The following is a 23,334-nucleotide window of genomic DNA, read 5'->3' on the forward strand; positions in this document are numbered from 1 at the left end:
GGGCTCCCCGCACCTGCGCCTGGGGCAGGAGCCCAGCGTCTGAGCAGGGGCCTCTTCACGGAAAGAGTTAAAGGGGGTTACCAAGACAGGCATGGGGGGCTGCAGGAGTGGGGGGCACCTGGGGGGCTGCAGGGGTGGGGCACCTGGGGGGCTGCAGGAGTGGGGGGCACCTGGGGGGCTGCAGGGGTGGGGGCACCTGGGGGGCTGCAGGGGTGGGGCACCTGGGGGGCTGCAGGAGTGGGGGGCACCTGTGGGGGCTGCAGGGGTGGGGGGCACCTGTGGGGGCTGCAGGGGTGGGGGCACCTGTGGGGGCTGCAGGGGTGGGGCACCTGGGGGGCTGCAGGGGTGGGGGGCACCTGTGGGGGCTGCAGGGGTGGGGCACCTGGGGGGCTGCAGGGGTGGGGGGCACCTGGGGGGCTGCAGGAGTGGGGCACCTGGGGGGCTGCAGGAGTGGGGGGCACCTGTGGGGGCTGCAGGGGTGGGGCACCTGGGGGGCTGCAGGGGTGGGGGGCACCTGTGGGGGCTGCAGGGGTGGGGCACCTGGGGGGCTGCAGGGGTGGGGGGCACCTGGGGGGCTGCAGGAGTGGGGGGCACCTGGGGGGCTGCAGGGGTGGGGCACCTGGGGGGCTGCAGAATGTGGGGGCACCTGGGGAGGCTGCAGGAATGAGGGTACTTGGGGGGGCTGCAGGGATGGGGTCCTCTGGGAGTCCCGCCGGAGCTCGGCGTCTTGCTCATGAATGGGTGCGCGTGTCGGTGCGTGCTTGTGAATGGGCGTGGGCGTGGGCGGCGGGTGCGGATGGTGCACAGCTATATTCAGGCGTAGCTGGAGGAGGGGTGGAGGGAGAGAGCGCAGGAGGCGGGAAGGAGTAATTACCTCCCCGAGATGAGGGATTGCCCGCCCTCCTTCCCCCGGAGGTGATTTATAATTTAAAGATAAAGAATAATCAAGTCCTGGCAAGGAAGGACACAGCGTCGTGGGGTCTGATTGGAATCTCGGGACCCGCCGGCCTGCGGGGGAGAGTCAGAGAGGCGCGGGGAGGGGAGAGCAGGGGGCGGGAGGCCGGGCCGCCCCTCGGTCCCAGCAGCCGTGAGGCTCAGCATGTCCGAGCTTGGCCCAAATTACTGCCAATCGGTCCCCCATTATTCCTCTCAACTTTTAATTTCTGCTTCCAAAGGCTCATTGCCTGCGGTAATTGCAAAGGCCCCGTCCTTGTGCGCGGAGCCGGCTCCCGGGACCGCAGTGCGAGGCGGCGCGCGCACACACTCACACTCGTCACACGCAGCCGCGCCCCCGGACGCCGCTCGCGCCCGCACCCCCGCGCCCGCTCCCACCTGGGTCCCGGCCGGCGGCCCTTCTGCTCGCTGGCTGCACAGGAGGCGGGGGAGGCAGGCCCCGCCGCGCGGCCGCCGCTGCGAGGGCCGCCAGGCCCCGCCGGGCCAACCCCGCCGCCGGAGAGCAAACGTGCCCAAACCCAGCCCGAGCGCAGGGGCCGCAGCGCGTCTCGCTCCTGGAGGAGCCCATTCCGCCTGAGGGAGGGCCCGGGGTCCCCGCAGGCCGCCTGCCGCGGGGCCGCTCTCGCAGGCCCCAGTTTTGCGGGCGGGGGCGGGAGGGACGTCAGCCCGCCTCGTTGTCGATTCCGCTCCTAATGAGCGACCCGGGGACCAGCCGGGCCCTAATTGGACGAGGTGCGGGGGGCGGGCGCGGGAGGCTGGAGGGGCCGAGCCCCTGAGCGAAGGCGATCCTGCGACGCAGGGGGAGACCCGAGCGGGAGCGACGGAGCGAGGCGCGGCCGAAACCCCAGGGGCGCGCAGCGGGGCTGCCGGGCCCGCGAGTCCGCGCGCGGGGACCACCGCTCCCCCCACCCACCGCCCCCGTCGCCGAGGGAGCTCCGGGGCCCCGCGCCCGGCGGGTCGCAGCGAGGCCGAGCCGGGCCGCCGCGTCCCGCGCGGAGTGGCCTGACCAACTGTTGGCGCCGCGGGCCGGGCGCCCCGGGCCTCCGCGGCCCCCGCCCCGCTCCCCGCAATTCTTTAAAAGGCAGCCCTGTCTCCTCCCCCTCGGCCGAGGAGGCGGCGCGGCTCTGCGGACGAGCGGAGGCGCCGCGGGAGCCGCCGGCCGCGGGAGCCGCTCGCGGGCTCGCTCTGGCCGGGGACTGAGCGTCTGTCGGTCCGGCGGGCGGCTGGGTCGGTGTGTCCCGCTCGGGCCCGCCTCCTCCGCCCGGGACCGTTCGCAGCCAATTAGGCGCGCGCGCTAACGAGGGCGCGGAGCCCCGCGGCCGCCTGCGGGCGCACGTGTGTGCGGCGTGGGGGCGCGTGTGCGCCGCCGGCCGGGCCGCCATAAATGCGCGGGCCGGGCGCGGCGGGCGCCTGAGGCGGGGGCGGAGCGGAGCGCCGGGCAGCACCGGCCAGCGCGGGAAGCGGCGCCGAGCCGAGCCGAGCCGGGCCGCCTCCGCGGGGATGGAAGCGCAGTAGCCCGCGGGGCCCAGGCGGCGGGAGGCCGGCATGAGCGCAAGCGGCCCGGCTGCTCCCGGGGACAGCCCCGCGCTGCCACCGCCGCCCCCCGGGCCGGGCCCGGGCCCCGCACCGCCCGCACCCGCCTGCGCCCGGGACGCCATGGACGGGCGCGCCGAGCTGCCCGCCTTCCCCCGGGCCGGAGCGCCGCCGCTCGCGGCCAGCGACACGGTGCCCGCGGCGCCCGAGGGGGCCGGGGCCGCCCGGCCCGCCGCGCCCCCACGCCCCACCTCCTTCTCGGTGCTGGACATCCTGGACCCCAGCAAGTTCAACAGCGGGAGGCGCCGCTGCCTGCTGCTGGGCCCCGCCGCGTGCGCCCCGTGCGCCCCGGTCCCCGCCACCCCGGGACGGCCGCCGCGCGCAGAGGAGCTGGAGCGCCGCGCCCTCGCCGCCTCCGGGGGAGTCGGAGCCGCGGCAGCCGCGGCCGGAGCGGAGCCGCCGCGTGAGTAGGACGCGGCCGGCCCCGGGGCGCGGGTGGGAGGTGCGCAGCGGCTGCTCGCGGCCGGGCGCCGGGGCTCTGCGGAAAGTTCGCCGCGCGCGGGGCCCGCGGCCTCCGCCGGATCCGGGCTCCGGGGCCCGCACCGGCACGCCCGGCCCCGCGGCCTCGGGAAAGGCCGGGCCGGGCGAGGGGCTGCGGGGCTGGGAGGTGGGTCCCGGGTCCACCGCTGCGCTCTCCGGTCCTGCGAGGGCGGCCGGTGCCCGTGGTGGCGGGGACGTGACCTCCCCACGCCCGCCCTGGCTGCCTGAGGCCTCCCTCCCTCCTCGCCTGCATTTTTTTTTTTTTTTGAGAAATCAGACTAATTGTGACAAAACGCTGGTTATCTCTGGGAAAACAATTAAATCCCTTCGATTACAGTTAAGGGGAAATGTGCTTAGCGGCGGAAAGCGGCCGGTAATGGGGGCGGCCCGCGCCCCCGGCCGGGTCGATATCCCATTACGGCAGCCTGCATATCTCTTTCAAGCACCTTGCAAACTCCCCCCGAACATCTAAATTATAGGGTCAAAATTCGGATAATTACTCGATTAAAACCCATTACACTTATTAGGGGCCGCTATCGATCGCGAATTGCCTTCGACCGCTCCTGATTGCTTTTTGTGCCCCTCGCCCCCCGCCCATCCTCCCTCCAACTTCCCGACCCCTGCACCTGCCCGGACCGGGCGGGCAGAGCTGGGCAGCCGACTCTGGGCGAGAAGCCTCCCCGCACCTGCTCTGGGATCCTTCTGCTCGGTGGAGGTGAGGCCGCAGCCGGATCCCGGCTAGCTGCGGGAGACCGCACTCGCTGCGGCTGTCCTCGGAGCCTGTGCCACGGAGCCCATCCTGGGCCGTGGGCACCTCGGCTCTGGCTGGTTCCGAGAGGGCATCTGGGCCGGGCTCCACCAGGGCATCCCACTCCTAGCTCCCGGGCAGGGGCCAGGGGCTGCGTGGGTGCAGCTGCCAGGGCGGGGTCCCACTTCCCGGGATCTCGCAGGCTGCCGTCGGACGAGCAGCCAGAACCTTTTCTCTCATTTATCCCCCCACTCCCACCCCTGGGTGCCAACCCTGCCCGAGCTGGGGGCGCCCTGGCTGTGTGGCACTCTAGAGGGCACTGCCCAGAATCCCATCTTGTACTGGACGACCCCCTGGGGGACATAAACCAACCCGGGAGGCTCTGCCAGGATTGACCCTTTGCTTCCACATTTTGGAGAAAGTGCGACGATCCCGAGCTTGGGCTTGGAGGACCCAGGGCCGCTTCTCCGACTCCGCTGCAGCCCCGCCGACCCCGCGCTGCCCGCCTCCCCCGGGTGGGCCGCAGCGCCCAGGGGCCGCGCAGGGGCCGGGGCTACCCTGAGCCGCCCAGCCCAGGGCCCAGAAGCGCCTCCCCGCGCCCGGCTCCGGCCCCGGCCCCGGCCCCGGCCCAGGCCTCTGCCCGGCCGGCCCTAAGTGCGCCTTAATCGCCTGGCCCCGCGCCGCCTGTAATTGGAGGGTAATATACGCCGAAATAAATTAAATGGCCGTTAACTAGTTTGTACATTACACAAAATGAGTTTAATTACGTTTGCATCTGCCCAAGGATCGATGCGCGCCCCCGCGGCTCCCCGCTGAGCCGGCGCCCGGCCGCCCGCGCCAGCTCGCCCTGCTCCGGCTTGGGCACAGGCGCCGCTGGTGCCCCCTCGCCGGGGCGGCGGCGAGCGCGCCGGGAAGGCGGCGGGAGGGCGAAGGCCGCGGGACGGGGCTTTTCGATGGAAAGAAATAGGGGAGGGACGCGGGAGAGGAGGCGCGGCGGCGCGGAGGGCGGGAAGCCAGCGAACGAGGAGGGAGGGGACGGAGCGCCGAGAAGGGCCCGGGGTGCGGGAAAGGCCTCGGGGGCAGCGGGCGGAGCGCCGGGGGGCGCGCTCCTAACGGTCCTGTCGCTGTCCCGTCCTCGTCCGCAGACGCAGGCGGCCCCTTCAAGGCCGACGAGGCCGAGGCCAACGGCTACAGCAGCGGCGGCCGCAGCCCGAGCGCGGACAGCGGCGACGAGGCGGCCGAGGACGACGAGGACGAGGACGCGGCGCCCGAGGCGGAGGTGGCGCGCGGCGTGGAAGAGGCGCGGGGCGGCGGCGGCGGCGACCTCGGGGCCCGCGGGTCGGGCCGCCCGGGCGAGGCCGAGGCCCCCGGCGCTGCCGACGAGACCGCCGCGCCCGGGCGCGGGACCTCGCCTGGAGCCCCGGGCCCGCCGGGGGCTTCGGCGGCGCCGCCGGGTGGCGCGGGGACGGCCCCGCAGGGCGCAGCAGGGACCGCGGCGAAGCCCAAGCGGAAGCGCACGGGCTCCGACTCCAAGTCGGGCAAGCCGCGGCGCGCGCGCACCGCCTTCACCTACGAGCAGCTCGTGGCGCTGGAGAACAAGTTCAAGGCCACGCGCTACCTGTCGGTGTGCGAGCGCCTCAACCTGGCGCTGTCGCTGAGCCTCACCGAGACGCAGGTGAAGATCTGGTTCCAGAACCGGCGCACCAAGTGGAAGAAGCAGAACCCGGGCGCCGACACGAGCGCCCCGACCGGTGGCGGTGCGGGCGCGGGGCCCGGCGCGGGGCCGGGCGCGGGGCTGCCCGGAGGCCTGAGCCCGCTCAGCCCGTCGCCGCCCATGGGCGCCCCGCTCGCCATGCACGGCCCGGCGGGGTACCCGGCGCACGGCCCCGGCGGCCTGGTGTGCGCCGCGCAGCTGCCCTTCCTGTCGAGCCCGGCGGTGCTCTCGCCCTTTGTGCTGGGCTCGCAGACGTACGGCGCGCCCGCCTTCTACGCGCCGCACCTCTGAGCGCGCGGGGCGCGCGGGGCGCCGGCGGCGGCGGGACGGCCCTCGCCTCAGGCATCCGCCGGGGACTCTGTAAACCGGCGACTGGGGCCTAAGGTTTTCAGCTGAGAAGAGTCTGGGCGAGTCCGGGCGGGCGCGGCCGCCGCGAGCACTTTGAGGGACTGAGTCCAGTCAATAAACGGCAGGAGCCGCGCGGCTCCCGGGCTCCCAGCTCTCGGGCCTGCGCTCCCATCTCGCCGCTCAGGCCCGACGTTGGGACGAGCTCTGCCGCGCCTCGGTGGGGCGGAACCGGAGCGAAGCGCCCCGCGGGGTCCCCGCCCGCCGGCTGGGTTGGCGTGCGCCCGGGCGCGGCCCTGCGTTCATCTCGGGGCGGCGCAGCGGCTGGAAGGGCGCGCGGTGCGACTGCGGTCCCCGAGGTCCCCTCTCCGCCTCCCCCGCGCCCCAGCCCGATGGCTGCGCCCCCTCTCGCCTGTGGCCTCCGGCAGGCCTGGGGGTCCGCGCCAGGCGTGGGGCCAGGGCTGGCGGCGCCACTCTCTGCGCAGGCCGCGCTCCCGCCCCGCTCACCCTCAGCCCGGGTGGCCCCTTGCCCTGCCCGGCCCCAGGAGGGGACACAGGGCTCCGTGGAGCCCAGGCACCTGCCCAAGACCGCCCCTGGCGGGAGTCCGGTGCTGTCCCGCCCCGCAGCCACCGCCTCTCGCTCTTCTCGGTCCCCGAGGCCCGGCTCGGCCGGGGACCCACCCTGAGCAGGGTGCGCCGACCGGGGCTGCACCGACTGGCAGCCCGCGCGGCACCGGGGTCGTGGGGACCGGTGCACGAGGCGCCCATTCCGGGTGCCGCCCCCCGCAGCCCGGCTGCAAGGTGGGGAGGGCTCGGAGACCCGCACGGAGGGGAGCTGGGCTGGCGCGGGGCTGGGGTGGGGTGGGAGTGGCACCCTGGCAGCGCTGCGGCTCCGCGCCCGAGCCCTGGGCAAGTGGGGGGAGCTGGGTGAGCTGGCCCGGGCCTGCCACTTGTCCAAGCGACCCCAGCATTTGCGAGGAGCAAACTGAGGGCAGTGCAGGGGCTGAGGCAGGGGCTGGGGGCAGAATGTCCCCCGGTGCGGGGAGGGAGGCGGCAGTGAACGCCCTGGGCCGAGTGGAAGGGAAGCCCCTGCGGCCTGTGACCTCAGCTGGGGGCCCAGGGCCAGCGCTGGGCAGGCAGGAGGGACTGGAACGAGCCGGAACCGCCCCACCCTGCTGCCACCGCCGGAGCACCCAGCTTCTGGCGCCCTCAGCGCCTCCGTTCCTTGGCTTCCCGGGACTGCACAGCACCGGGAGTGCGTGAAAAGCCCCTGCCAGGCACAGCTGGGTGTCATCACTGCCCCGCCCCGCGGGCCCCCTCCCTGCTCTCCCCTCTACCGTCCCGCAAGCCCCGCAAGGCGCCCGCCCGGCCGATCCGAAGGTGCTCGGTGAGTGTGTGCACCAGCCTGTGCGGCCGGGGCTGGCGGATGGCCCCGGGGTGCCGCCGGGGACACCTGTGGTCTCGAGGAGGCCTGTGCATCGCGAGCATGGACAGCTGACTGGGCTGTCCCCAGAGGCTCTGGGCACCCAGTGAAGTCGTCGGCACTGCTGGGTGCTGGCCGGTGGGGTGCTGAGGGGGTGCTCCCCCAGAAGAGCCTGGGAAGGCCACCTCCACCGGCCCGCGGGGACCGCAGGTGGGAGCTAAGGAGTGGGATCTGTCCCTGCCTCACTGGAAGCACATCCCCAGGACGAGATGACAGGCTGTTGCCCGAGGACCAGGTCAGGGCCGCCAGGAGCCCGTGCTCCAGGGTGGGGTGCTGACACCCAGCCCTCGCTCTCCACCTGTCCCCGGGGGCGGCCACGCCAGCACCCTCCACGGGGGAGACAGGAGCGCTGGCCACAGGGCTGCTCCTCGCCCCTTGCCTCCACCTGAGGGGACCCTTCTCCACCCCGTCACCACTGACCGTGGCTGCCTTCCGAGGCCCACCCAGAGCCGCAGTGGCCACTCTGGGGCCCTCCCGCCACCCAGGGGCAGGCCCTGAGCCCAGGCTGAGGGTCACGCCCACTCGCCAGCCCCTCCCCGCCCACCCCCAGGCCCCCGCTCGGCCCTCAGCTGGCGCTGGGCCTCATGTCCCACAAGCCCTGCTCTGGAGCAGGGGCGCCGCCTGCTCCCGGCCTCTCTGGCGTCCAGGCACCTGCTGTGCTGCCCTCATCCCCCACCCCGATGCCGCCACTTCCGCTCCGACGCTGCCCCCTCCCAGAGGAGCCCCCAGCCCAGCCCCAGGCTCAGCCCCCCCCGCACCCCTGTGCCTCACCAGGCCCTTGCGGATGTTGGGGTGCGGGCTCCTCCCGCTGCTTTCTTGTCACCCTCAAGCGGCCCCGCCGCCCCTGCCCCCACCAGGCTCCGGGAGCCTGTGGCTGCCCCCTGGTCTGAGCCGCAGCTCCGAGCACTCTGCTCCCTGGTCCCTCCAGCTCCCAGGACCCATCCTGCTGCCATCAGCCTCCACCCCAGGGCCCCAGAACCGCGCTGAGCGCACCCGGCCCCCACCACCTCCCACTGCCCACACCCAGACCGCCCACCCCTACTGCCCGCACCCAGCTCCCCCAGCCCCCACTGCCCACACCCAACTCCCCCACCGCCCCCTTCTCGCACCCAGCCCCCCACCGCCCCCCACCACCTACACCCAGCCCCCCACCGCCCTCACCCAGCCCCCCACCGCCCCCCACCGCCCGCACCCAGCCCCCTACCGCCCCCCACTGCCCGCACCCAGCTCCCTCACCCCCCACTGCCTGCATCCAGCCCCCCACCGCCTCCCACTTCTCGCACCCAGCCCCCCACCACCCCCTATTGCCCGCACCCAGCTCCCCCACCGCCCCCCACTGCCCGCACCCAGCTCCCCCATTGCCCCCCACCGCCCCCCACCAGCCCCCACCGCCCCCCACCGCCCGCACCCAGCCCCCGCGGCCTCCTTATTCCCTGCCCAGGAGCAGCTCATCCGGACCCCTGGGGCAAAGCTCCCCAGGAAGCCCCTCCCTGGCGCACCCCCACCTGCTCTCCCCCGCCCTGTACCCAGCCCACAGTCCACAGGCTCCTGGGGTGCGGGTTGGGTGAGGGGTGACTGCAGGAATGAACAGGCGTTCCACCGAGACTTTATTTTGCTGCTGTGCGTGGTGCTCTGGCCGTAGGCCGCCCCGGGCCCCGTGGCCACACACGCAGGTTCCGTCCAGTTCTGGCCACGCCACGCCTGCCCGAGAGCCCTCGTCCTCACAGGTGTGGAGGCCGAGCGCCTGCCACCACTTCTTCATCAGGCGCACCCTTCATTTGAGGAGCTCTCCCAGAAGCCCGTGCAACAGCTGCTGACGTCTCCTTGGCCAAAGCTGTCACGTGACCGCTCCTGGTCAAGGGAGCCTGGGGGCTGTAGTCTCCTGGGGGTGACTCCGAGTGGCTGCCGGGCACCCAGGGCCTGCCCTTCCCCAGGCCCACCTTCAGCCGGGCAAGCACCGGCCACTCAGCCGCGCTTCGCGGGGGCTCAGCCAGCACCCACGCCCCGGGGACGCCTGCCCCGCCCCGCCTGCTCTTCCGACACCCCACCGCCTCCCCCACGCATCCACGGCTCCCCCTATCCCCACCTGCACCTGTTCTCCAGGCCCCCCGCCTGCTCCCCCCACACCCCACCTGCTCCCCATGTCCCCACTGTTCCTCTGACACCCCCACCTCTCCCCTCAGGCCACCTGATCCCCATGTCCCCCACCTGTTCCCCCACGCCCCCACCGGCTCCCCACACCCCCACCTGCCCCTCCCACCTTCTCCCCATGTCCCCCTCCTGCTCCCCCACACCCCCACGGGCCTTCACGCCCCCCACCAGCTCCCACACTCCCACCTGCTTCCCCCACACCCCTCAACTGCTCCCTATGTCCCCCTCCTGCTCCCCCATGCCCCCACCGCCTCCCCACACCCCCACGGGCTCTCACACCCCCCACTGGCTCCCCACGCCCCCCACCGGCTCCCACGCGCCCCCCCCCCTCGCCCACACAAGCAGCATCTCGGACCCAGAATGGCCTTCGCCTCGCGCCCGCCTGGGCTCTCTGGGGCTGGGGGGAGCTGCCAGGGACAGGCCTCCCGGGAGGACGGCAGTGGACGCGCCGAGGTGGGACAACCCTGGGCTGAGGGCAGATGAGGGAGGGAGGAAGGAGGGGTCCCGCTGCTGTCCCCGGAAGTAGGGGCTGTCTGCAGGGGGTGCCCATCCACCGCCTCTGACCGGCTCAGCCACCAGCAGCGCCCCCCACCTCCGCTCTGGGGCCCGAGCCACCTCCAGGCACCCAGTCGACCTCGCCCCCCACGTGGCCGGCCTTTGGAGGCAGCCCCCCAGGAAGGAGAGGCCATCGTGGCCGGCCACCCACACACGTCCTGCTTCTGGAGCAGCTGGACGTTGCCTCCCTGTGACTACAGAGCGACGTGCGTGTGCCAGGGCAGGGTCCCGGGACTGTACCCCCCAAAGAGCTGGCTCAGCTGGGAGGCACACCCCCTTCCTCCTTCCTCCTGCAGCCGTGGCACTGGCTGGAGCCCCAGCAGCCACTGCGGACTGTGAGGTGAGGGGCCACATGCTCCTGTAGTATGTCCTTAACGGGACGGAGACGGCGTCCCCGATGCACCGTGTGGCCGCCTCCTCAGCCCCAGGCCCCTACCTTCAGGCTTTTTAAGACAGGAACACCAACTCTTGTGTTCACAGGTCATTGTTACTTGGCGTTTTCCAGGCTTAGCAGCCTCGATTCTGACGCCTCGCTTCGGCGGCACCTGTCCAGCCCCACAGTGCAGTCTGGAACTCTGGCGTGCCGTCCCTGCTGCCCCTCTGCCAGCCCGCTGTTCCCCGGCCGGCCAGTCTGCCGGATGTGGCCGTGGCCCGACAGGCCGGCCCACCGCCCCTTCATGGCAAGCACCACCAGACAAGGCCCGAGCCGTCGGCCTGGCGCTGGGCATGGGCTCCAGCAGCCCCCGCACCACCGCGCCTGCCTGCCCTCGCGGCCTCTGCCTGGCCCTTCTGAGCCAGCGCCGCCGTGCCCCTGCCTGAGGGTCCACGGCCTTGGTGTCGTGCCCCGGCTCCCGGCACCCCGGCTGGCGTCCTGTGCATGGCACGGCGCTCCACCCCACAGGCCCATGGCGGGCTGCCCGGCACCGAGCCGGCCCTTCCCTGCAGGGAGCTCCTACGCACGCACCGGCCGCCCACCTCGCCAGGCCCTTACGAGGGCCCCTGCAGGGGTGGGGGCACAAGAGGAGGCAGAGCCAGAGCTGCCAGCCCCAGGCAGGCCAGGTGGCAGGTCTGCAGGGTCCTCGGAGGCCCTGGGACCACCTTCAGCTCCTCCTGGGGCTCCCCGCGCCCAGCAGAGCCCCCACCTGGCTCCTCTGGGCCCCCCACGGGGCTGCTGCTCCCTGCCAGGGGCTCTGGTCTGGCTCAGGGCGTGGGCGTGCCCCAGCCTACTGGACCCACAGGCAACAGCCGGGCAGGGACGGGGACAGCATGGGGGAGGCACACGGGGCCTGACCAGGCGCCAGCAGCGAAGCCCCCGCCCCCTGGCACGGCCCCTCCCGCCGGCCGGCAGCAGGCGAGCAGCGCTGCTCCTCCACAGCGTCCCTGGAGGTCCGTGGAAGCATCTACAGGAAGCTCCCCGTCATGAAGCAGGCCTCAACTAAACTTCACAAGAGCATCCTCTTCTCTTCCACCGCGTCCCGCATTTTCCAACTTCACCTCCAGATGGACAAAAATACAAAAGGGCCGTCCACGTAAAAGCAGCAGAAAGCTACAGGAACTAAAGCAGTACAATAGTAATACATGACTGCACAAACAGGGCAAAGGGACAGAATGGAACCTACTATGTACAGGGACTTTAATATGTGACAAAGGTGACATTTCAAGTGCGCAAATGATGGATTTAATAAATGGTGTTTGGACAACTTGGCAGCTACCTGAAATGGAAAAACTGGATTTTCTGGCTCACACTTTATACCAAAATAAATTCCAAGATGATCACTGATTTAAATGTGAAAATGGGGAAGCGGATTTGGCTCAACTGATAGAGCGTCTGCCTATCACGTGGAAGGTCCAGGGTTCAAACCCAGGGCCTCCTGACCCCTGTGGTGAGCTGGCCCACACGCTCATGCCCTCAAGGTGTGCCGTGCCAGGCAGGGGAGCCCCACGTGCAAGCCTGCAAGGAGAGCCGCCCCACGGGAAAGAAGCGCAGCCTGCCCAGGAGTGGCACTGCACACAGGGGAAGCTGATGCAGCAAGATGTCACAACAGAGAGAGACGCAGATTCCTGGGGCCACTGAAAGAATACAGACACAGAAGAACACACAGCAAATGGACACAGAGAGCAGACAATGGGGGGTGGGGGGGAATGAATAAAAAAATAAAAATCTTAAAAAAAAAAAAAGTGAAAATGAAACCCATGAAGTACCAGAAGAAAACAGGGACACATTTTTAAAAACTATAATTTTAGAGTTGGAAGGGGCATTCTAATTACGACACAAAACTCAGGAGCATTGAAAGATGGATAAATTGAATTACATAAAAATCTACCCAGCAGGAAACATGAGCAAAATCAGAGGACAAACTGAAGAAGCATAAGCAACTCATTACGCAGATGCGTTTTCTTAATAAATAAAGAGGTCCTACAACTTAAATAAGCCAACAGAAAACTGGTAAGATATGGACTAACAATTCACAGAAAAGCAACAACAAATTCTGAAACACACAAAAAGACGCGCACTCTCACAACCAAAACTTCAAGATACCCCATTCCCAGCCGGCTTGGCAAAGGCCGCAATGTGTGCTGGCATACTAGGTGGGTGAAGGTTTGGGGAAGAAGCATTTTCATGCATTGCCTCAGAAGAGCAAACTGACACACTGAAGAACCACAATTACAATTGCACAAATCCCTTAACTCGGTGATCCCACTTCTAGGAATGTGTGAAACGGTGCATGTGCAAGGGTTCTGCTGCCACACTGCTGGGACGGTAAAAGGCCAGGAAATAGCGCCAGGGAAAGATGATGGTGCACACACGAGGCCACGCGCTGCAGGGGGCACACGTGAGCAACAGCAGAGCAAAGGTCTCCAAGGCCCCTCCTCGACAAGCAGCAACGCAGAGGAAACCCGGCAAAGTCACCTTGTCAGAACTCTAGAAATTAGCCAAAGGCTTGCAACAAACCGAGGCGTGATAATTTAAAGAAGAAAAAACAAGAGCTGACTCTTGGTAAGAAACAGCGAGTCTGGAAACCTTCGACGTGGCCTGTCCCACCCCCTGCCCTGCTGTGTCGTCTCTGGAACCAGCAGCCTCCCAGCCGTGGGAACCGTGGAGGGGAGCCGGGGTGAGGAGCTCCCCGAAGTCCCACACCGGTCATCAGCACCACCAGCCGGCTTGCCCAGCAGCTTCCACTCTTAGGGCTTATCTGACCTGACTCAGAGCGGGCTTAGCGGGAGAATCATTATCCCCAGAGGGTTTCCTGAAAACAACCAGAGATAGTCTGAGATACAGCAGCTGCCTGAGATGGCGATTCCAGTTGGGGCAAATAAGAGGCCAAGACATTTTAAAAGGAATGTCTGAGGAGTGAGCTGCCCACAGGAGGCTTTGAAACGCGCCGACATGCTCCTGGAGGCTTCGAAGGCCGTGCGTAGGCATGTGTGGAGCTGAGCGCACGCCAAGGAAAAAGGTCTGAGCAGGTTCTAAGCTCTCACCTCTGGCTGACCTTGAGGTTCGGCACAAACAGGCAAACTGGAAATGAGGGCCAAGGCAGACTGTAAACTGTGAACGCTGAAGGTGAGTCCAACTAGCATAAAGAGCCTTGTCAGCAAAGACTGGGAGACTTTTTGATTCAAATCATTTAAAGAAACTCTGAAAATAAAAGAACTGAAAAATAATAAAGAAACTCCGTGCAGCCATCACTGGCCACTAAGATGACCAAGCAGAGACTTCAGGGACTCAGAATTACTCCAGGAACGATACTCAACAAGCAAACAAAAGCACCCCCAGTGAGAGGAGCCAGAGGCGTGGCGCACAGGGAGGCTCTGATTTCCAGAGAAGCCATATTATATTATTTTAAATGTCCAAATGGGCCAAAAAAAGCCTGTCCGATTTTCAACAAAACAAACGTTATGAGATACACAAAGATGTGGGGCAAGTATAGCCCATACACAGGGGAAAAAATTAGCCAACAGAAACCGTCCCTGAGTAAGCCCAGATGTTACAGTTATTTAGATGACGTCTTTAAATTAGCTACTATCAATATGTCCAAAGAAATAAAGGGGACCATGTCTTTGGAATTAAAGGAAAGAATGGCAATAATGATCTCACCAAATAGAGAATATCAATAAAGAGGTAGGGATTCTATAAGAAAACAACTTTTCAAGAAAGTGAAAAGTAAAATAACTGAAATTAAAAATTCACTACAGGAGCTCAGCATCAGATTTTAGCAGTAAAAGAATCTGCAAACTTGTAGATAGAACATATGAGATTTCCTTTGTAGTTTGAGATGCAGAAGGAAAAAAGAATGAGAAGAAACAAACAGAGCCTTATAAATTAGTGGGGCACTATCAAGCAAACCAACATACATATCATGGAAATCCCAGGAGAGGAGAGAGAATAAGCAGCAGAAAGAGTGTGAGAAGAGATCATGGCAAAAACGTTCCCAAATTTGATGAAAAGCATTAACCTGTACAATAAAGCCAATGAACCAAGTAGTATAAACTCAAAGAGATCCATGATTAGATACATCACAACTGTCAAAGACCAAGACAAAGAGAGAAAACTGAAAGCAGCAAGGGAAAATCTTGAGAGCAGCATGAGAAAAACTCATCATATACATGACATCTTCAATAAAATTAATAGCTTGCCCCTCATCAGAGACCATGGAGGCCAGGAAGGCAGTGGTATGACATATTCAAAGACCGGAAAGAAAAAGATCATCAACCACGCATTCTCTATTCAGCAAGACTATTGTCCAAAATGAAGGAGAAATTAAGACATTTTCAGATAAACAAAAACTAAGAGGAGACCTGTCTTACAAGAAATACTCAAGGAAGTCCTTTGAGTTGAAATGAAAGGCACTAGACTCAAATCCACACACAAAAATAAAAAAGCACCAATAAAGGCAGCACAGACCTAAACATAAGAGACAGTATAAATGTATTTTCATTTGTAAATCTTTTCTTCTATTTTATTTAAAAGACAACTACATAAAGCAAACATTATAAAACTGTGTTAATGGACTGATAATGTATAAAGATGTAATTTGTATGACAAAATAGTACAAAGATGCTATGAGGGAACAGAGCAATAATGGAGCAGTTTTTGCATACCATTGAAATTAAGTTGATATTAATCTGAATTATTGTTTTAAATTGTTAATCATAATCTTCAGGGCAACCAATAAGAAAATAACTTTTAAAATATAGTAAAGAGAAATAAGGGAATTAAAATGTTACCACAGAAAAAACCCATTTAACACAAAAGTAGGTGATAGTGGAAGAAAAGAGGAAGAAATACACAAAAGACACATAGAAAACAAATAGAAAAATGGCAGACATAAATCCTGCCTGTAGCAGTTTGATATGGTTATGAATTCCAAAAGTAGATATTGGATTGTTTGTGCTCTGGTCTGTACCTGGGCATGACTGAGTTATGATTAGGGCTTGGACTGGGCCACGTCATTAGGGCATGGGGACTCACAGATAAAAGGTGGCAAAGGACAGAGTTGGAGGGGTTTTGATGTTGGAGTTGTGATGTTGGAGTCTGATGCTTCCGCCTTAAGCTGGAGCCCCAGGAAGTAAGCACACAGAGGAAAGAGAAGCAAGCTCTGGGAAGAGAGGAACCCTGAGCCCAGAGAGAAGCAAGACCCTGGAAGGGAGGAACCGAGGAAGCCTGAGCCCTCACAGACGTCGGCAGCCGTCTTGCTCCAACACGTGGAAACAGACTGTGGTGAGGGAAGTAGCTTATGCTTTCTGGCCTGGTATCTAGGAGGCACCTATCCCAAATAAATGCCCTTTATAAAAACCAATCAATCTCTGGTATTTTGCATCAGCACCCCTAATACACTACCTTATCACTAATTACATTAAATGTAAATCGCTTTAGACACACCACTCAATAGGCACAGATGAGAAGAGTGGATTAAATAGCACGATCCAACTATATGCTGTCTACAGGAAACACCCTTTAGAATCAAACACACAATGCAAGTGAAAGGATGGAGGAAGTTATGTCATGCATACAATGACCAAAAGAGAGCTGGAGTCACTATACTAGTATCAGATAAAAGAGACTTCAGGACAAAAATTGTTACCAGAGATAAAGGATGTTGACAAAATGGTCAGTCTATCAGAAAGTCACAACAAGTGTAAAACATGCACATTTAACAAACAGAGCTCCAATACAGGTGAAGCAAAAACTGACATAATTGAACAAAGAAATAGACAATTCAACAATAGTTGCAGACTGCAATATCTCACTTTCAATAATGGATAGAACAATTAGATAGAAGACAAACAAAGAAAAAGTAGACTTGAATAACACTCTAAAACCTTTAGACATAACAGACATCATAGAACACCCCACCCAAGATAGCAGGCTACACACTCTCAAGTGCACACGAAACATTCTGCAGGACAGACCATATGTTAGGCCATAAAACAAGGCTCATAAATTTAAAAGGAATGAAATCATACAAAGTATGTTCTCCAATCAAAGTGAGATGAAATCAGAAATTAAAAGAGTAAGGAATTTGGAAAATTCATAAATATGTGGAAATTAAACAACACATGCTAAATAATCAAAGGATTAAAGAAGAAATCACAAGAGAAATTAGAAAATATTTTGAGATAAATCAAAATGAAGACACAAAATACCAAAATTATGGGATGTAACTAAATCAGTGCTTAGAGGGAATTTTATAGTTGTATACACCGATATTAAAAAGGAAGATCTCAAATTAATAGCTTAATCTTTCTCTTAAGAAACTAGAAAAGGCAGAAGAAACTAAACCCAAAGCAAGCAAAAGAAAGGAAATAAAGATGAGAACAGACATTAGTGAAATAGAGAATAGAAAAATAATAGAGAAAATTCAACAAAACAAAACGTTACGTCTTTGAAAAGATCAACAAAATTAATAAAGTTTTATCTCAACTGACAAAAAAAAAAAAAAAGGAAGATTCAAGTGACTAAAATCAGGAATGAAAGAAGGGACGTTACTGCCGACCTTGTAGAAATAAAAGAAAAACCCCAGGGCCAGACGGCTTCATTGGTGAACTCTCTTAAATGTGTAAAGAACTAACACCAACGACTCACAAAATCCTCCAAAAACGTGACAAGGAGGAACACTTCCCAACTCATTCTATGAGGCCAATATTAGAAAAGTATAAAGAAAAGAGAGCTCTATCCCTTATGACTATAAATGTAAAAATCCTCAAAAACAGCAAGCTGTATCCAGCAAGTCAAATGGTTTATACTCCGTGACCAAGTGGGATTTATCCCATGAATGCAAAGTTGCTTCATGAAAGTTAATTAATGTTATACATTAATGTAATACACCATGTCAATAGAATAAAGGACAAAAATCACAGTCATTTTGGTAAATGCAGAAAGGGTATTTGAAGAGTATTTGCCAAAATTCAATGCCCTTCAATGCCCGACATGACAAGAACACTCAACAAACTGTGAAGAGGGGCGACTCAGGCAGCCTGATGGAGGATGTCTACAACGCCGCAGCAACCTCCTCAACGGCCAAAGACTATGATCGGGAACAAGATCAGGACGCCCACTCCCACCATTTCTATTCAGCATCATATCGGAGGTTCAAACCAGAACAATTACGTAAGAAAAAGAAAAAAAGGCATTCAGACTAGAGAGGAAAAGCAAAACCACCTGTCATGATCTCGTATAAAGAAAACACTAAGGAACCCACGAACAGTCTATGAGAATAAAGCTCAGCAAGGTGACAGAGTACAAGAGCAAGGTGCACAAGGGCCTGTATTTCTATACACTAGCAATGAATAACCCAAAAATGAAATAGAGAAAATCCCATTTACAACAGCATTGCAGAGAAGAAATTTAAACAAGGCCTAAAACGGCAGTTTTTTTTTTTTTTTTTTTTTTTTGCAAAAATGGAGAGGCTAAAACTGACATGAAAATGCAAGGGACCCAGTATAACCAAAATAATCTTGAAAAAGAAGAAAGCTGGAGGACTGACACTCTGAGTTCAAAACTTACTACAAAGCTGCAGCAACCAAAACTATATGGTACTAGCATAAAGAAAGATACACAGAGAAAAAGAACAGAATTGAGAGACCAGAAACAAACCTAGGCATTTATGGTCAACAGATTTTTTTAAATGGGCAAAGGATTTTAATAGCATTTCTCCACAGAAGATATACGAATAACTAATAAACACATGAAAAGATGTTCACCGTCATTAGTCAATAGGGAAATGCGAATCCAAACCACAGTGATTTACCAATTCGCCCCCACAAGGATGGCTCCTCTTTTTAAAACAGAAAAGAATACGTGTTGGCAAGGACGTGGAGAAACTGGAACTCGAGCGCAGTTGGTGCGAATACAAAATGATGTAGCCATTGTGGAAAGTGATATGGCAATTCCTCAAAAAGTTAAACATAGAATTACTACTTGGCCCAGAACCTCATTAGATATATACCCAAAAAAGAGTGAAAACAGGCTCACAGATACTTGTACACCAATGTTTACAGCAGAATTATTCACAATAGCCAAAAGCTGGAAAAAAAACAACAAATGAATGGATTAACAAAACGTGGTACACACACAGTGGAATATTTCTCAACCATAAGAAAAACTGAAGTGCGTAGACCTGCTGCAGCGTGGAAGACCTCTGGAAACACTGCGCAGGCAAGCGAGCCAGACACCGGGCAGTGTGTGTCACGTGTAAGAGGTGACTAGAAACAGCAAATCTGCAGAGGTCGGGGTCACAAGGGGAGTGGGAGAAGAAAGGGGAGTGTTTGTAAAAAAAAAATTTTTTTTTTTCAATTTAAGGGAAAAAAAAAGCCACTGCCTGACAGTTTATTCTCTAAGAAAGCCAACAGGCCCCATGACTGGGGATGGGCAAGTCTGATTCCATAAGGCAGGCTGCAACTGGGAACTCAGATGCAGGTTTCCCATGAATTCCCCAGAAGAAGCTGGCTGAAGTAGAGATGAAAATTCTTCCTTCTGACAGCTGAAATCATCCTTCTCTTTTAAGGCCTTCAACTGGTGAGCTGAGAGTTCTCTAACTGGGGAAGGCAACCTCCTTAGTTGACTGTAGATGCAGTCAGCCGTAGGTGCAACTGACACAGTGACGACTCAGATCCATGAAATGCTCTCCAGTAGCAATCAGGCCAGTGCCAGGCCAGTGTGGTCGGCTTGCCTGACCAAACAACTAGATGCCATAACCTACCCAAGTTGACACGAGCTTTAACGATCACAGCTGGGTTTTCTTTTCTTCTTTTTAAGTGTAAACCATGAACTATTTAAACTGCAAATCATAGGGAAACAGAGTATTTGCTATTGCACCTGTTAATCTGCAGATGCTGAAAGCAGTGAACACACACACCGCAAGCTGCTGTATCTCCGTTTAAGAACCAACAACGCTGGTTTCTCCAGCAGGCCAAGGGGACACGGCCCGTTTTCCTGCGACGCCCTCTGTACTGTGGCTGAGTGGGGCCAGCAGCTCTCAAGGACACGGGCACACAGTCTCCGGGACAGGATGCCAGACTCTCGGGTCCGGCTTGCCCGCGTCGGACACAGCACATTCCACCACCCAGAAGGAACCTGCATGCAGGTGGCACCAACTGCTAGAAACTGTGCTTAGAATGAAAACGGAGCAGTGTCTTGGACTCCAAGGGGAATTTTATATGTCAGGATATGGAATTCCTTGGTGCTCAGAGCCTATTCCTGAAGACGCTGTTGAAACCAAACCAAAAATAATGCCCTAGGGAGAAAATCCACAGTTCTAAGAGACAAAACATTTAGCTCATGAAACTCAAGAACAATGACAATAAAAATAATTTCCTTGAATACAGTCAACTGGAAACGCAAGGCATTTGCCTACACGAAGCATTATCGTTTTCTCACCACTCCAAAGAAATCAAGTAATTTTATGGCAAAAGGGCCCAGATGAGCACAGCACGTAAGAGCCTGGCCCTGACAGCCGGCAGCACAAGGCATTCCGCTCCCTTGCGAAGCCCTGGTTGAGCCTGGGAGGACGCAACCCCACCCGAAGCTCGGCCTGTGGTTTTGTCTTTCGTGAGTGTGAGCGGCTGGAGTTTCCATGCTGTTTTAGAGAAGGTTCCGGTGGCAAGGCCAGGCAAGGAGTGCAGCCAGAGGGGACAGACGCTCCCACGAGGGCTCCGCGTGGCCTGTGCCCCGGCGTGAACACTGAAGTCTGGCTCAGCTGCGGCTCGACAGCAGGGCCTCTTCTCGCCCTTGCTGTGCCCGTCACCAGGGAAGAGCTCGGGAGGGCTCTGGCCACAGCAGCCCTTGGCTATGGGGCCCGACAGGTGTTCTGAGCACGCGCGCACAGGCCGCGCGGAGAGGTGGGCCTGCATTTAGCCAAACACAGCTCCGCGCGGTCTTCCACTGCCACGAAGAGGCTCTGGAAAGCCTCGGCTGCCGGCTGAGGGGCAGTCCAGGAGAAGGCGGCCGCCGGGCTGCTGGCCACAGGAGACGCAGCGCTCAGGGGCAGTGCTGCTTCGCACGAGGACGTTGCCAGCACAGCCTTCCTGGCACATCCGGGGCAAGGTGCTTCCCTCAAATGGAGTTCCAGCACCGACTGCCTGGGCACAGGCTCGGCGCGGTCTTGAGCCTGGAAGACTCTGGCCTCTCACTGCCCTCTCCTCCTCGCAGGAAGGTGCTGGGCAGGAAGCAGACGAGCGGGGCCCAGGACCAGCGCGAGCAGCCGCTTCTTCCGCAGCAGGTGGCACTACCTGTGGCCGCCAGGCTCAGCAGCCTGGTGCCGAGTGGGCCTGGGAGCACGGCCCCTACAACCTGGAGCCCCATCCCCAGCAGCCCGGGGGGCGTTCAGTGAGCTCCTCGCAACCTCCCTGCACCACATCTACGGTCAAGTGACTTTTGATAAGCGTGACAAGATCATTATATGGAGAAAGAACATTCTTTTCAATAGATGGTACCAGAACAACTGGAGAGCACATGCAAAGACTGCACGTGGACCCTGCGTTAGCCAAAGGGTGTTGACGCAAAGGACCAGCGCCCTGTTGGCTTTCATGGAGGGTGCTTATCCAGCCACGAGGCCCTGAGAGAGCATCGCGAGACTGCGTCCTCACCCAGGCAGGTGTCACGTGCAGAAGACGCTGAAGCTCGCCTGCCGGGCTCAGTCTTCCCCTTCCCCTTCTGGCTCGTGGCCCTGGCTCGCAGGCACGGGGCTCGGCTGCTCCTTCTCTCCCGCTGCAGACTCTCAGGCGAGCGGCTTGTCTCTTCCTGGGCTGCAGGACCAAGGCTGACAGCTGTCTCCTCTGGCATCTGCGGCTCTGTTCTCGGAGCTTCCTTCTGCGTATCTACTGCCGCGTGTCCGTGTATACAGCCCACCTAAGAACGTGGTTGAATCAAAGCCCTAACCTCGATTCAAGCAAGTAAACAGAAAGCCTTTCAATTTAAATCAATCAAAAGGTTTCACACCAGAGGAAAAGACCAGTTCACAAACAATCAAGGCCTCTTTTTGGAATTCATGAATAACATCGAACTGCCACAGACCCCTTCCTCACACCATACACAAAAATTAACTCAAATGGATCAAAGGCCTAAACGCAAACACTAAAACTATAAAACTCTTATCAAAAAACATAGGTGTTAACTTTGTGGCTATAGGTTACAACAGCATTTCTTAGATATGACACCAAAAGCACAAATAAAAAAAAAATCAAACTAGACTTCATCAAAATTTAAAACTTCTGTGCCTGAAAAGACACTATTTAAAAAGTAAAAAGACACATTTGCAGAAAGTATGTGCAAATCATACAAGGCACTTACATCCAGAATATATTAAAAACTCTTACAATTCCAGACAAATAATCAATTAAAAATACACAATGGATTTAAACAGGCATTTCCCCAAAGATCTTTAAATAGCCTGGAGCATGTGAAAAGTTGCTCATTATCACTAGTCATTAAGGAAAAAAATCAAAGGTACAACAAGCTACGACTTCGCATCTCCTAAGATTGTAAAATAAAAGAGGATGTGGCTACGCTGGGACCTTAAAGCACGCATGGGAAACGGCGCAGCGCCGTGGAGGCCTGGCGGCTTCTGGGTGGGCAGGCAGCGTTCCCAGGTGCCCGGCACGCCGCTCCTAGCCACAGCCACGAGGTGAACATCTGACGACACAAACACTTGCAGGTGCATTTCAAGAGCACTGGTCGTCATACCCCAAAGGCAGAAACCACCCAGAAATCAGTGGGCAGTGGAGACACAAAACGTGGTGCAGGCACGTGGGGAGCGGACCACGGACACGTGCCATGATGTGGGTGAACCTCAAGTAATTATGGTCCAAGAAAGAAGCCAGACACCAAAACCACGCTGTGTGACTTCATTTACGTGAAACGCGCGCAGGCGGGGGAGCGGGGAGACTGCCCACAGCGGTGGGCATCACGTGGGCGAGGAGACGGCCGATGCTGACCACGGTGCCACTCACACACCTGTGACCACACGAAGCCCAGGAGTGGCACGCGTCACGGGGCGACTCGCAGGGCAGGGGCTGCACCTCGGCAAGGCGAGGCTGCACTGTCAGGCTGAAAGCCGAGCTACAGACACGGGGTGGGCCGGCGTCCTGGGCGTGCGACACGCGCGCTGGGCCTCCCAATGTGCACCAGCTGGAGAACCCACGGAACTCAGAGTCACCACCAGGAGGGAACGGGCGCCGCTGTCCGCAGCACCCTCCGGCAGCTGAGTGGCACACTCTGTGCACAATCCATGGGCCGGCGTCGCGAGGTGCACGGGCCACACCCCTGCGGGCCCCAGGGGTGTCATGGGGCTGCGGTGGGGAGTGCCGTGCCCCGCGGAGAAGCCCCTGGCCCTCATGGCTCCTGTGCTGAGGCGCATGGCTGTGCATGGCCCTGCTGGTGCTGCCCCAGCACCTCCGTGGTCCAGTCCGAACGCAGCGGCGAGGGAGCGGTGGAGCTGGCGGCCAGAGGGCGCCTCCCGCCCGCAGCGCAGCCTTTCAGCTCAGGGCGTAGTTGAACTGGTTGGCAAACTTCTCGTGCTTCTTCTGGTCCACCAGGTTCATGGCTGTGGCGGCCTTGCGCAGGGCGGCCCTGTGGGGAAGGTGAGGCAGCCCGCAGGAACGGCCATCAGAGCAGCAGGCGCCGGCACCCAGCCCAGTCTGATGACCAGCACTGGGTGGCCCCCCAGAGCCTGCGGGACGTGGCGCCACCCCAGGCCATGCCAGCTCTGGCCACCTGCTCCAGCCTGACAGGCAGCCGCCAGCGTCCCCGACCCTGCCCAGGCCAGGGCTGCCCAGCAGCTGCTGAGAAGCAGCATGCAGAGAGTGCGGTGAGCA

At 59.7% G+C, this 23,334-nt stretch overlaps 2 protein-coding genes across 7 annotated transcripts in view; one reads left to right on the plus strand and one right to left on the minus strand.

The window, feature by feature from the left end:
- Positions 1-2,499: 2,499 nt before the first annotated feature.
- NKX1-1 (NK1 homeobox 1) lies at positions 2,500-5,780 on the plus strand. The gene is made up of 2 exons (XM_058300443.1): positions 2,500-2,950; positions 4,921-5,780. Exons 1-2 carry the CDS (start codon positions 2,500-2,502, stop codon positions 5,778-5,780), a joined length of 1,311 nt encoding a protein of 436 aa, XP_058156426.1.
- Positions 5,781-18,140: 12,360 nt separating this feature from the next.
- The window catches only part of UVSSA (UV stimulated scaffold protein A), a 36,134-nt gene continuing 30,940 nt past the window's right edge, over positions 18,141-23,334 (minus strand). For all 6 annotated transcript variants that reach the window (XM_058301700.2, XM_058301711.1, XM_058301724.2 and 3 more), the window contains one exon: positions 18,141-23,089. In XM_058301700.2, the coding sequence (XP_058157683.1) occupies positions 22,996-23,089 (94 nt within the window). In that variant the 3' untranslated portion in view covers positions 18,141-22,995. The remainder of the gene's footprint in view (positions 23,090-23,334) is intronic.

Source organism: Dasypus novemcinctus, chromosome 1, assembly GCF_030445035.2.
Source record: "Dasypus novemcinctus isolate mDasNov1 chromosome 1, mDasNov1.1.hap2, whole genome shotgun sequence".
NCBI lineage: Eukaryota > Metazoa > Chordata > Mammalia > Cingulata > Dasypodidae > Dasypus > Dasypus novemcinctus.

Coding starts and splice junctions, on each gene's coding strand:
- NKX1-1 (XM_058300443.1), top strand. CDS start 2,500: ATGAGCGCAAGCGGCCCGGCTGCTCCCGGGGACAGCCCCGCGCTGCCA. Junction 2,951..4,920: donor GGCCGGAGCGGAGCCGCCGC/GTGAGTAGGACG, acceptor CCTCGTCCGCAG/ACGCAGGCGGCCCCTTCAAG.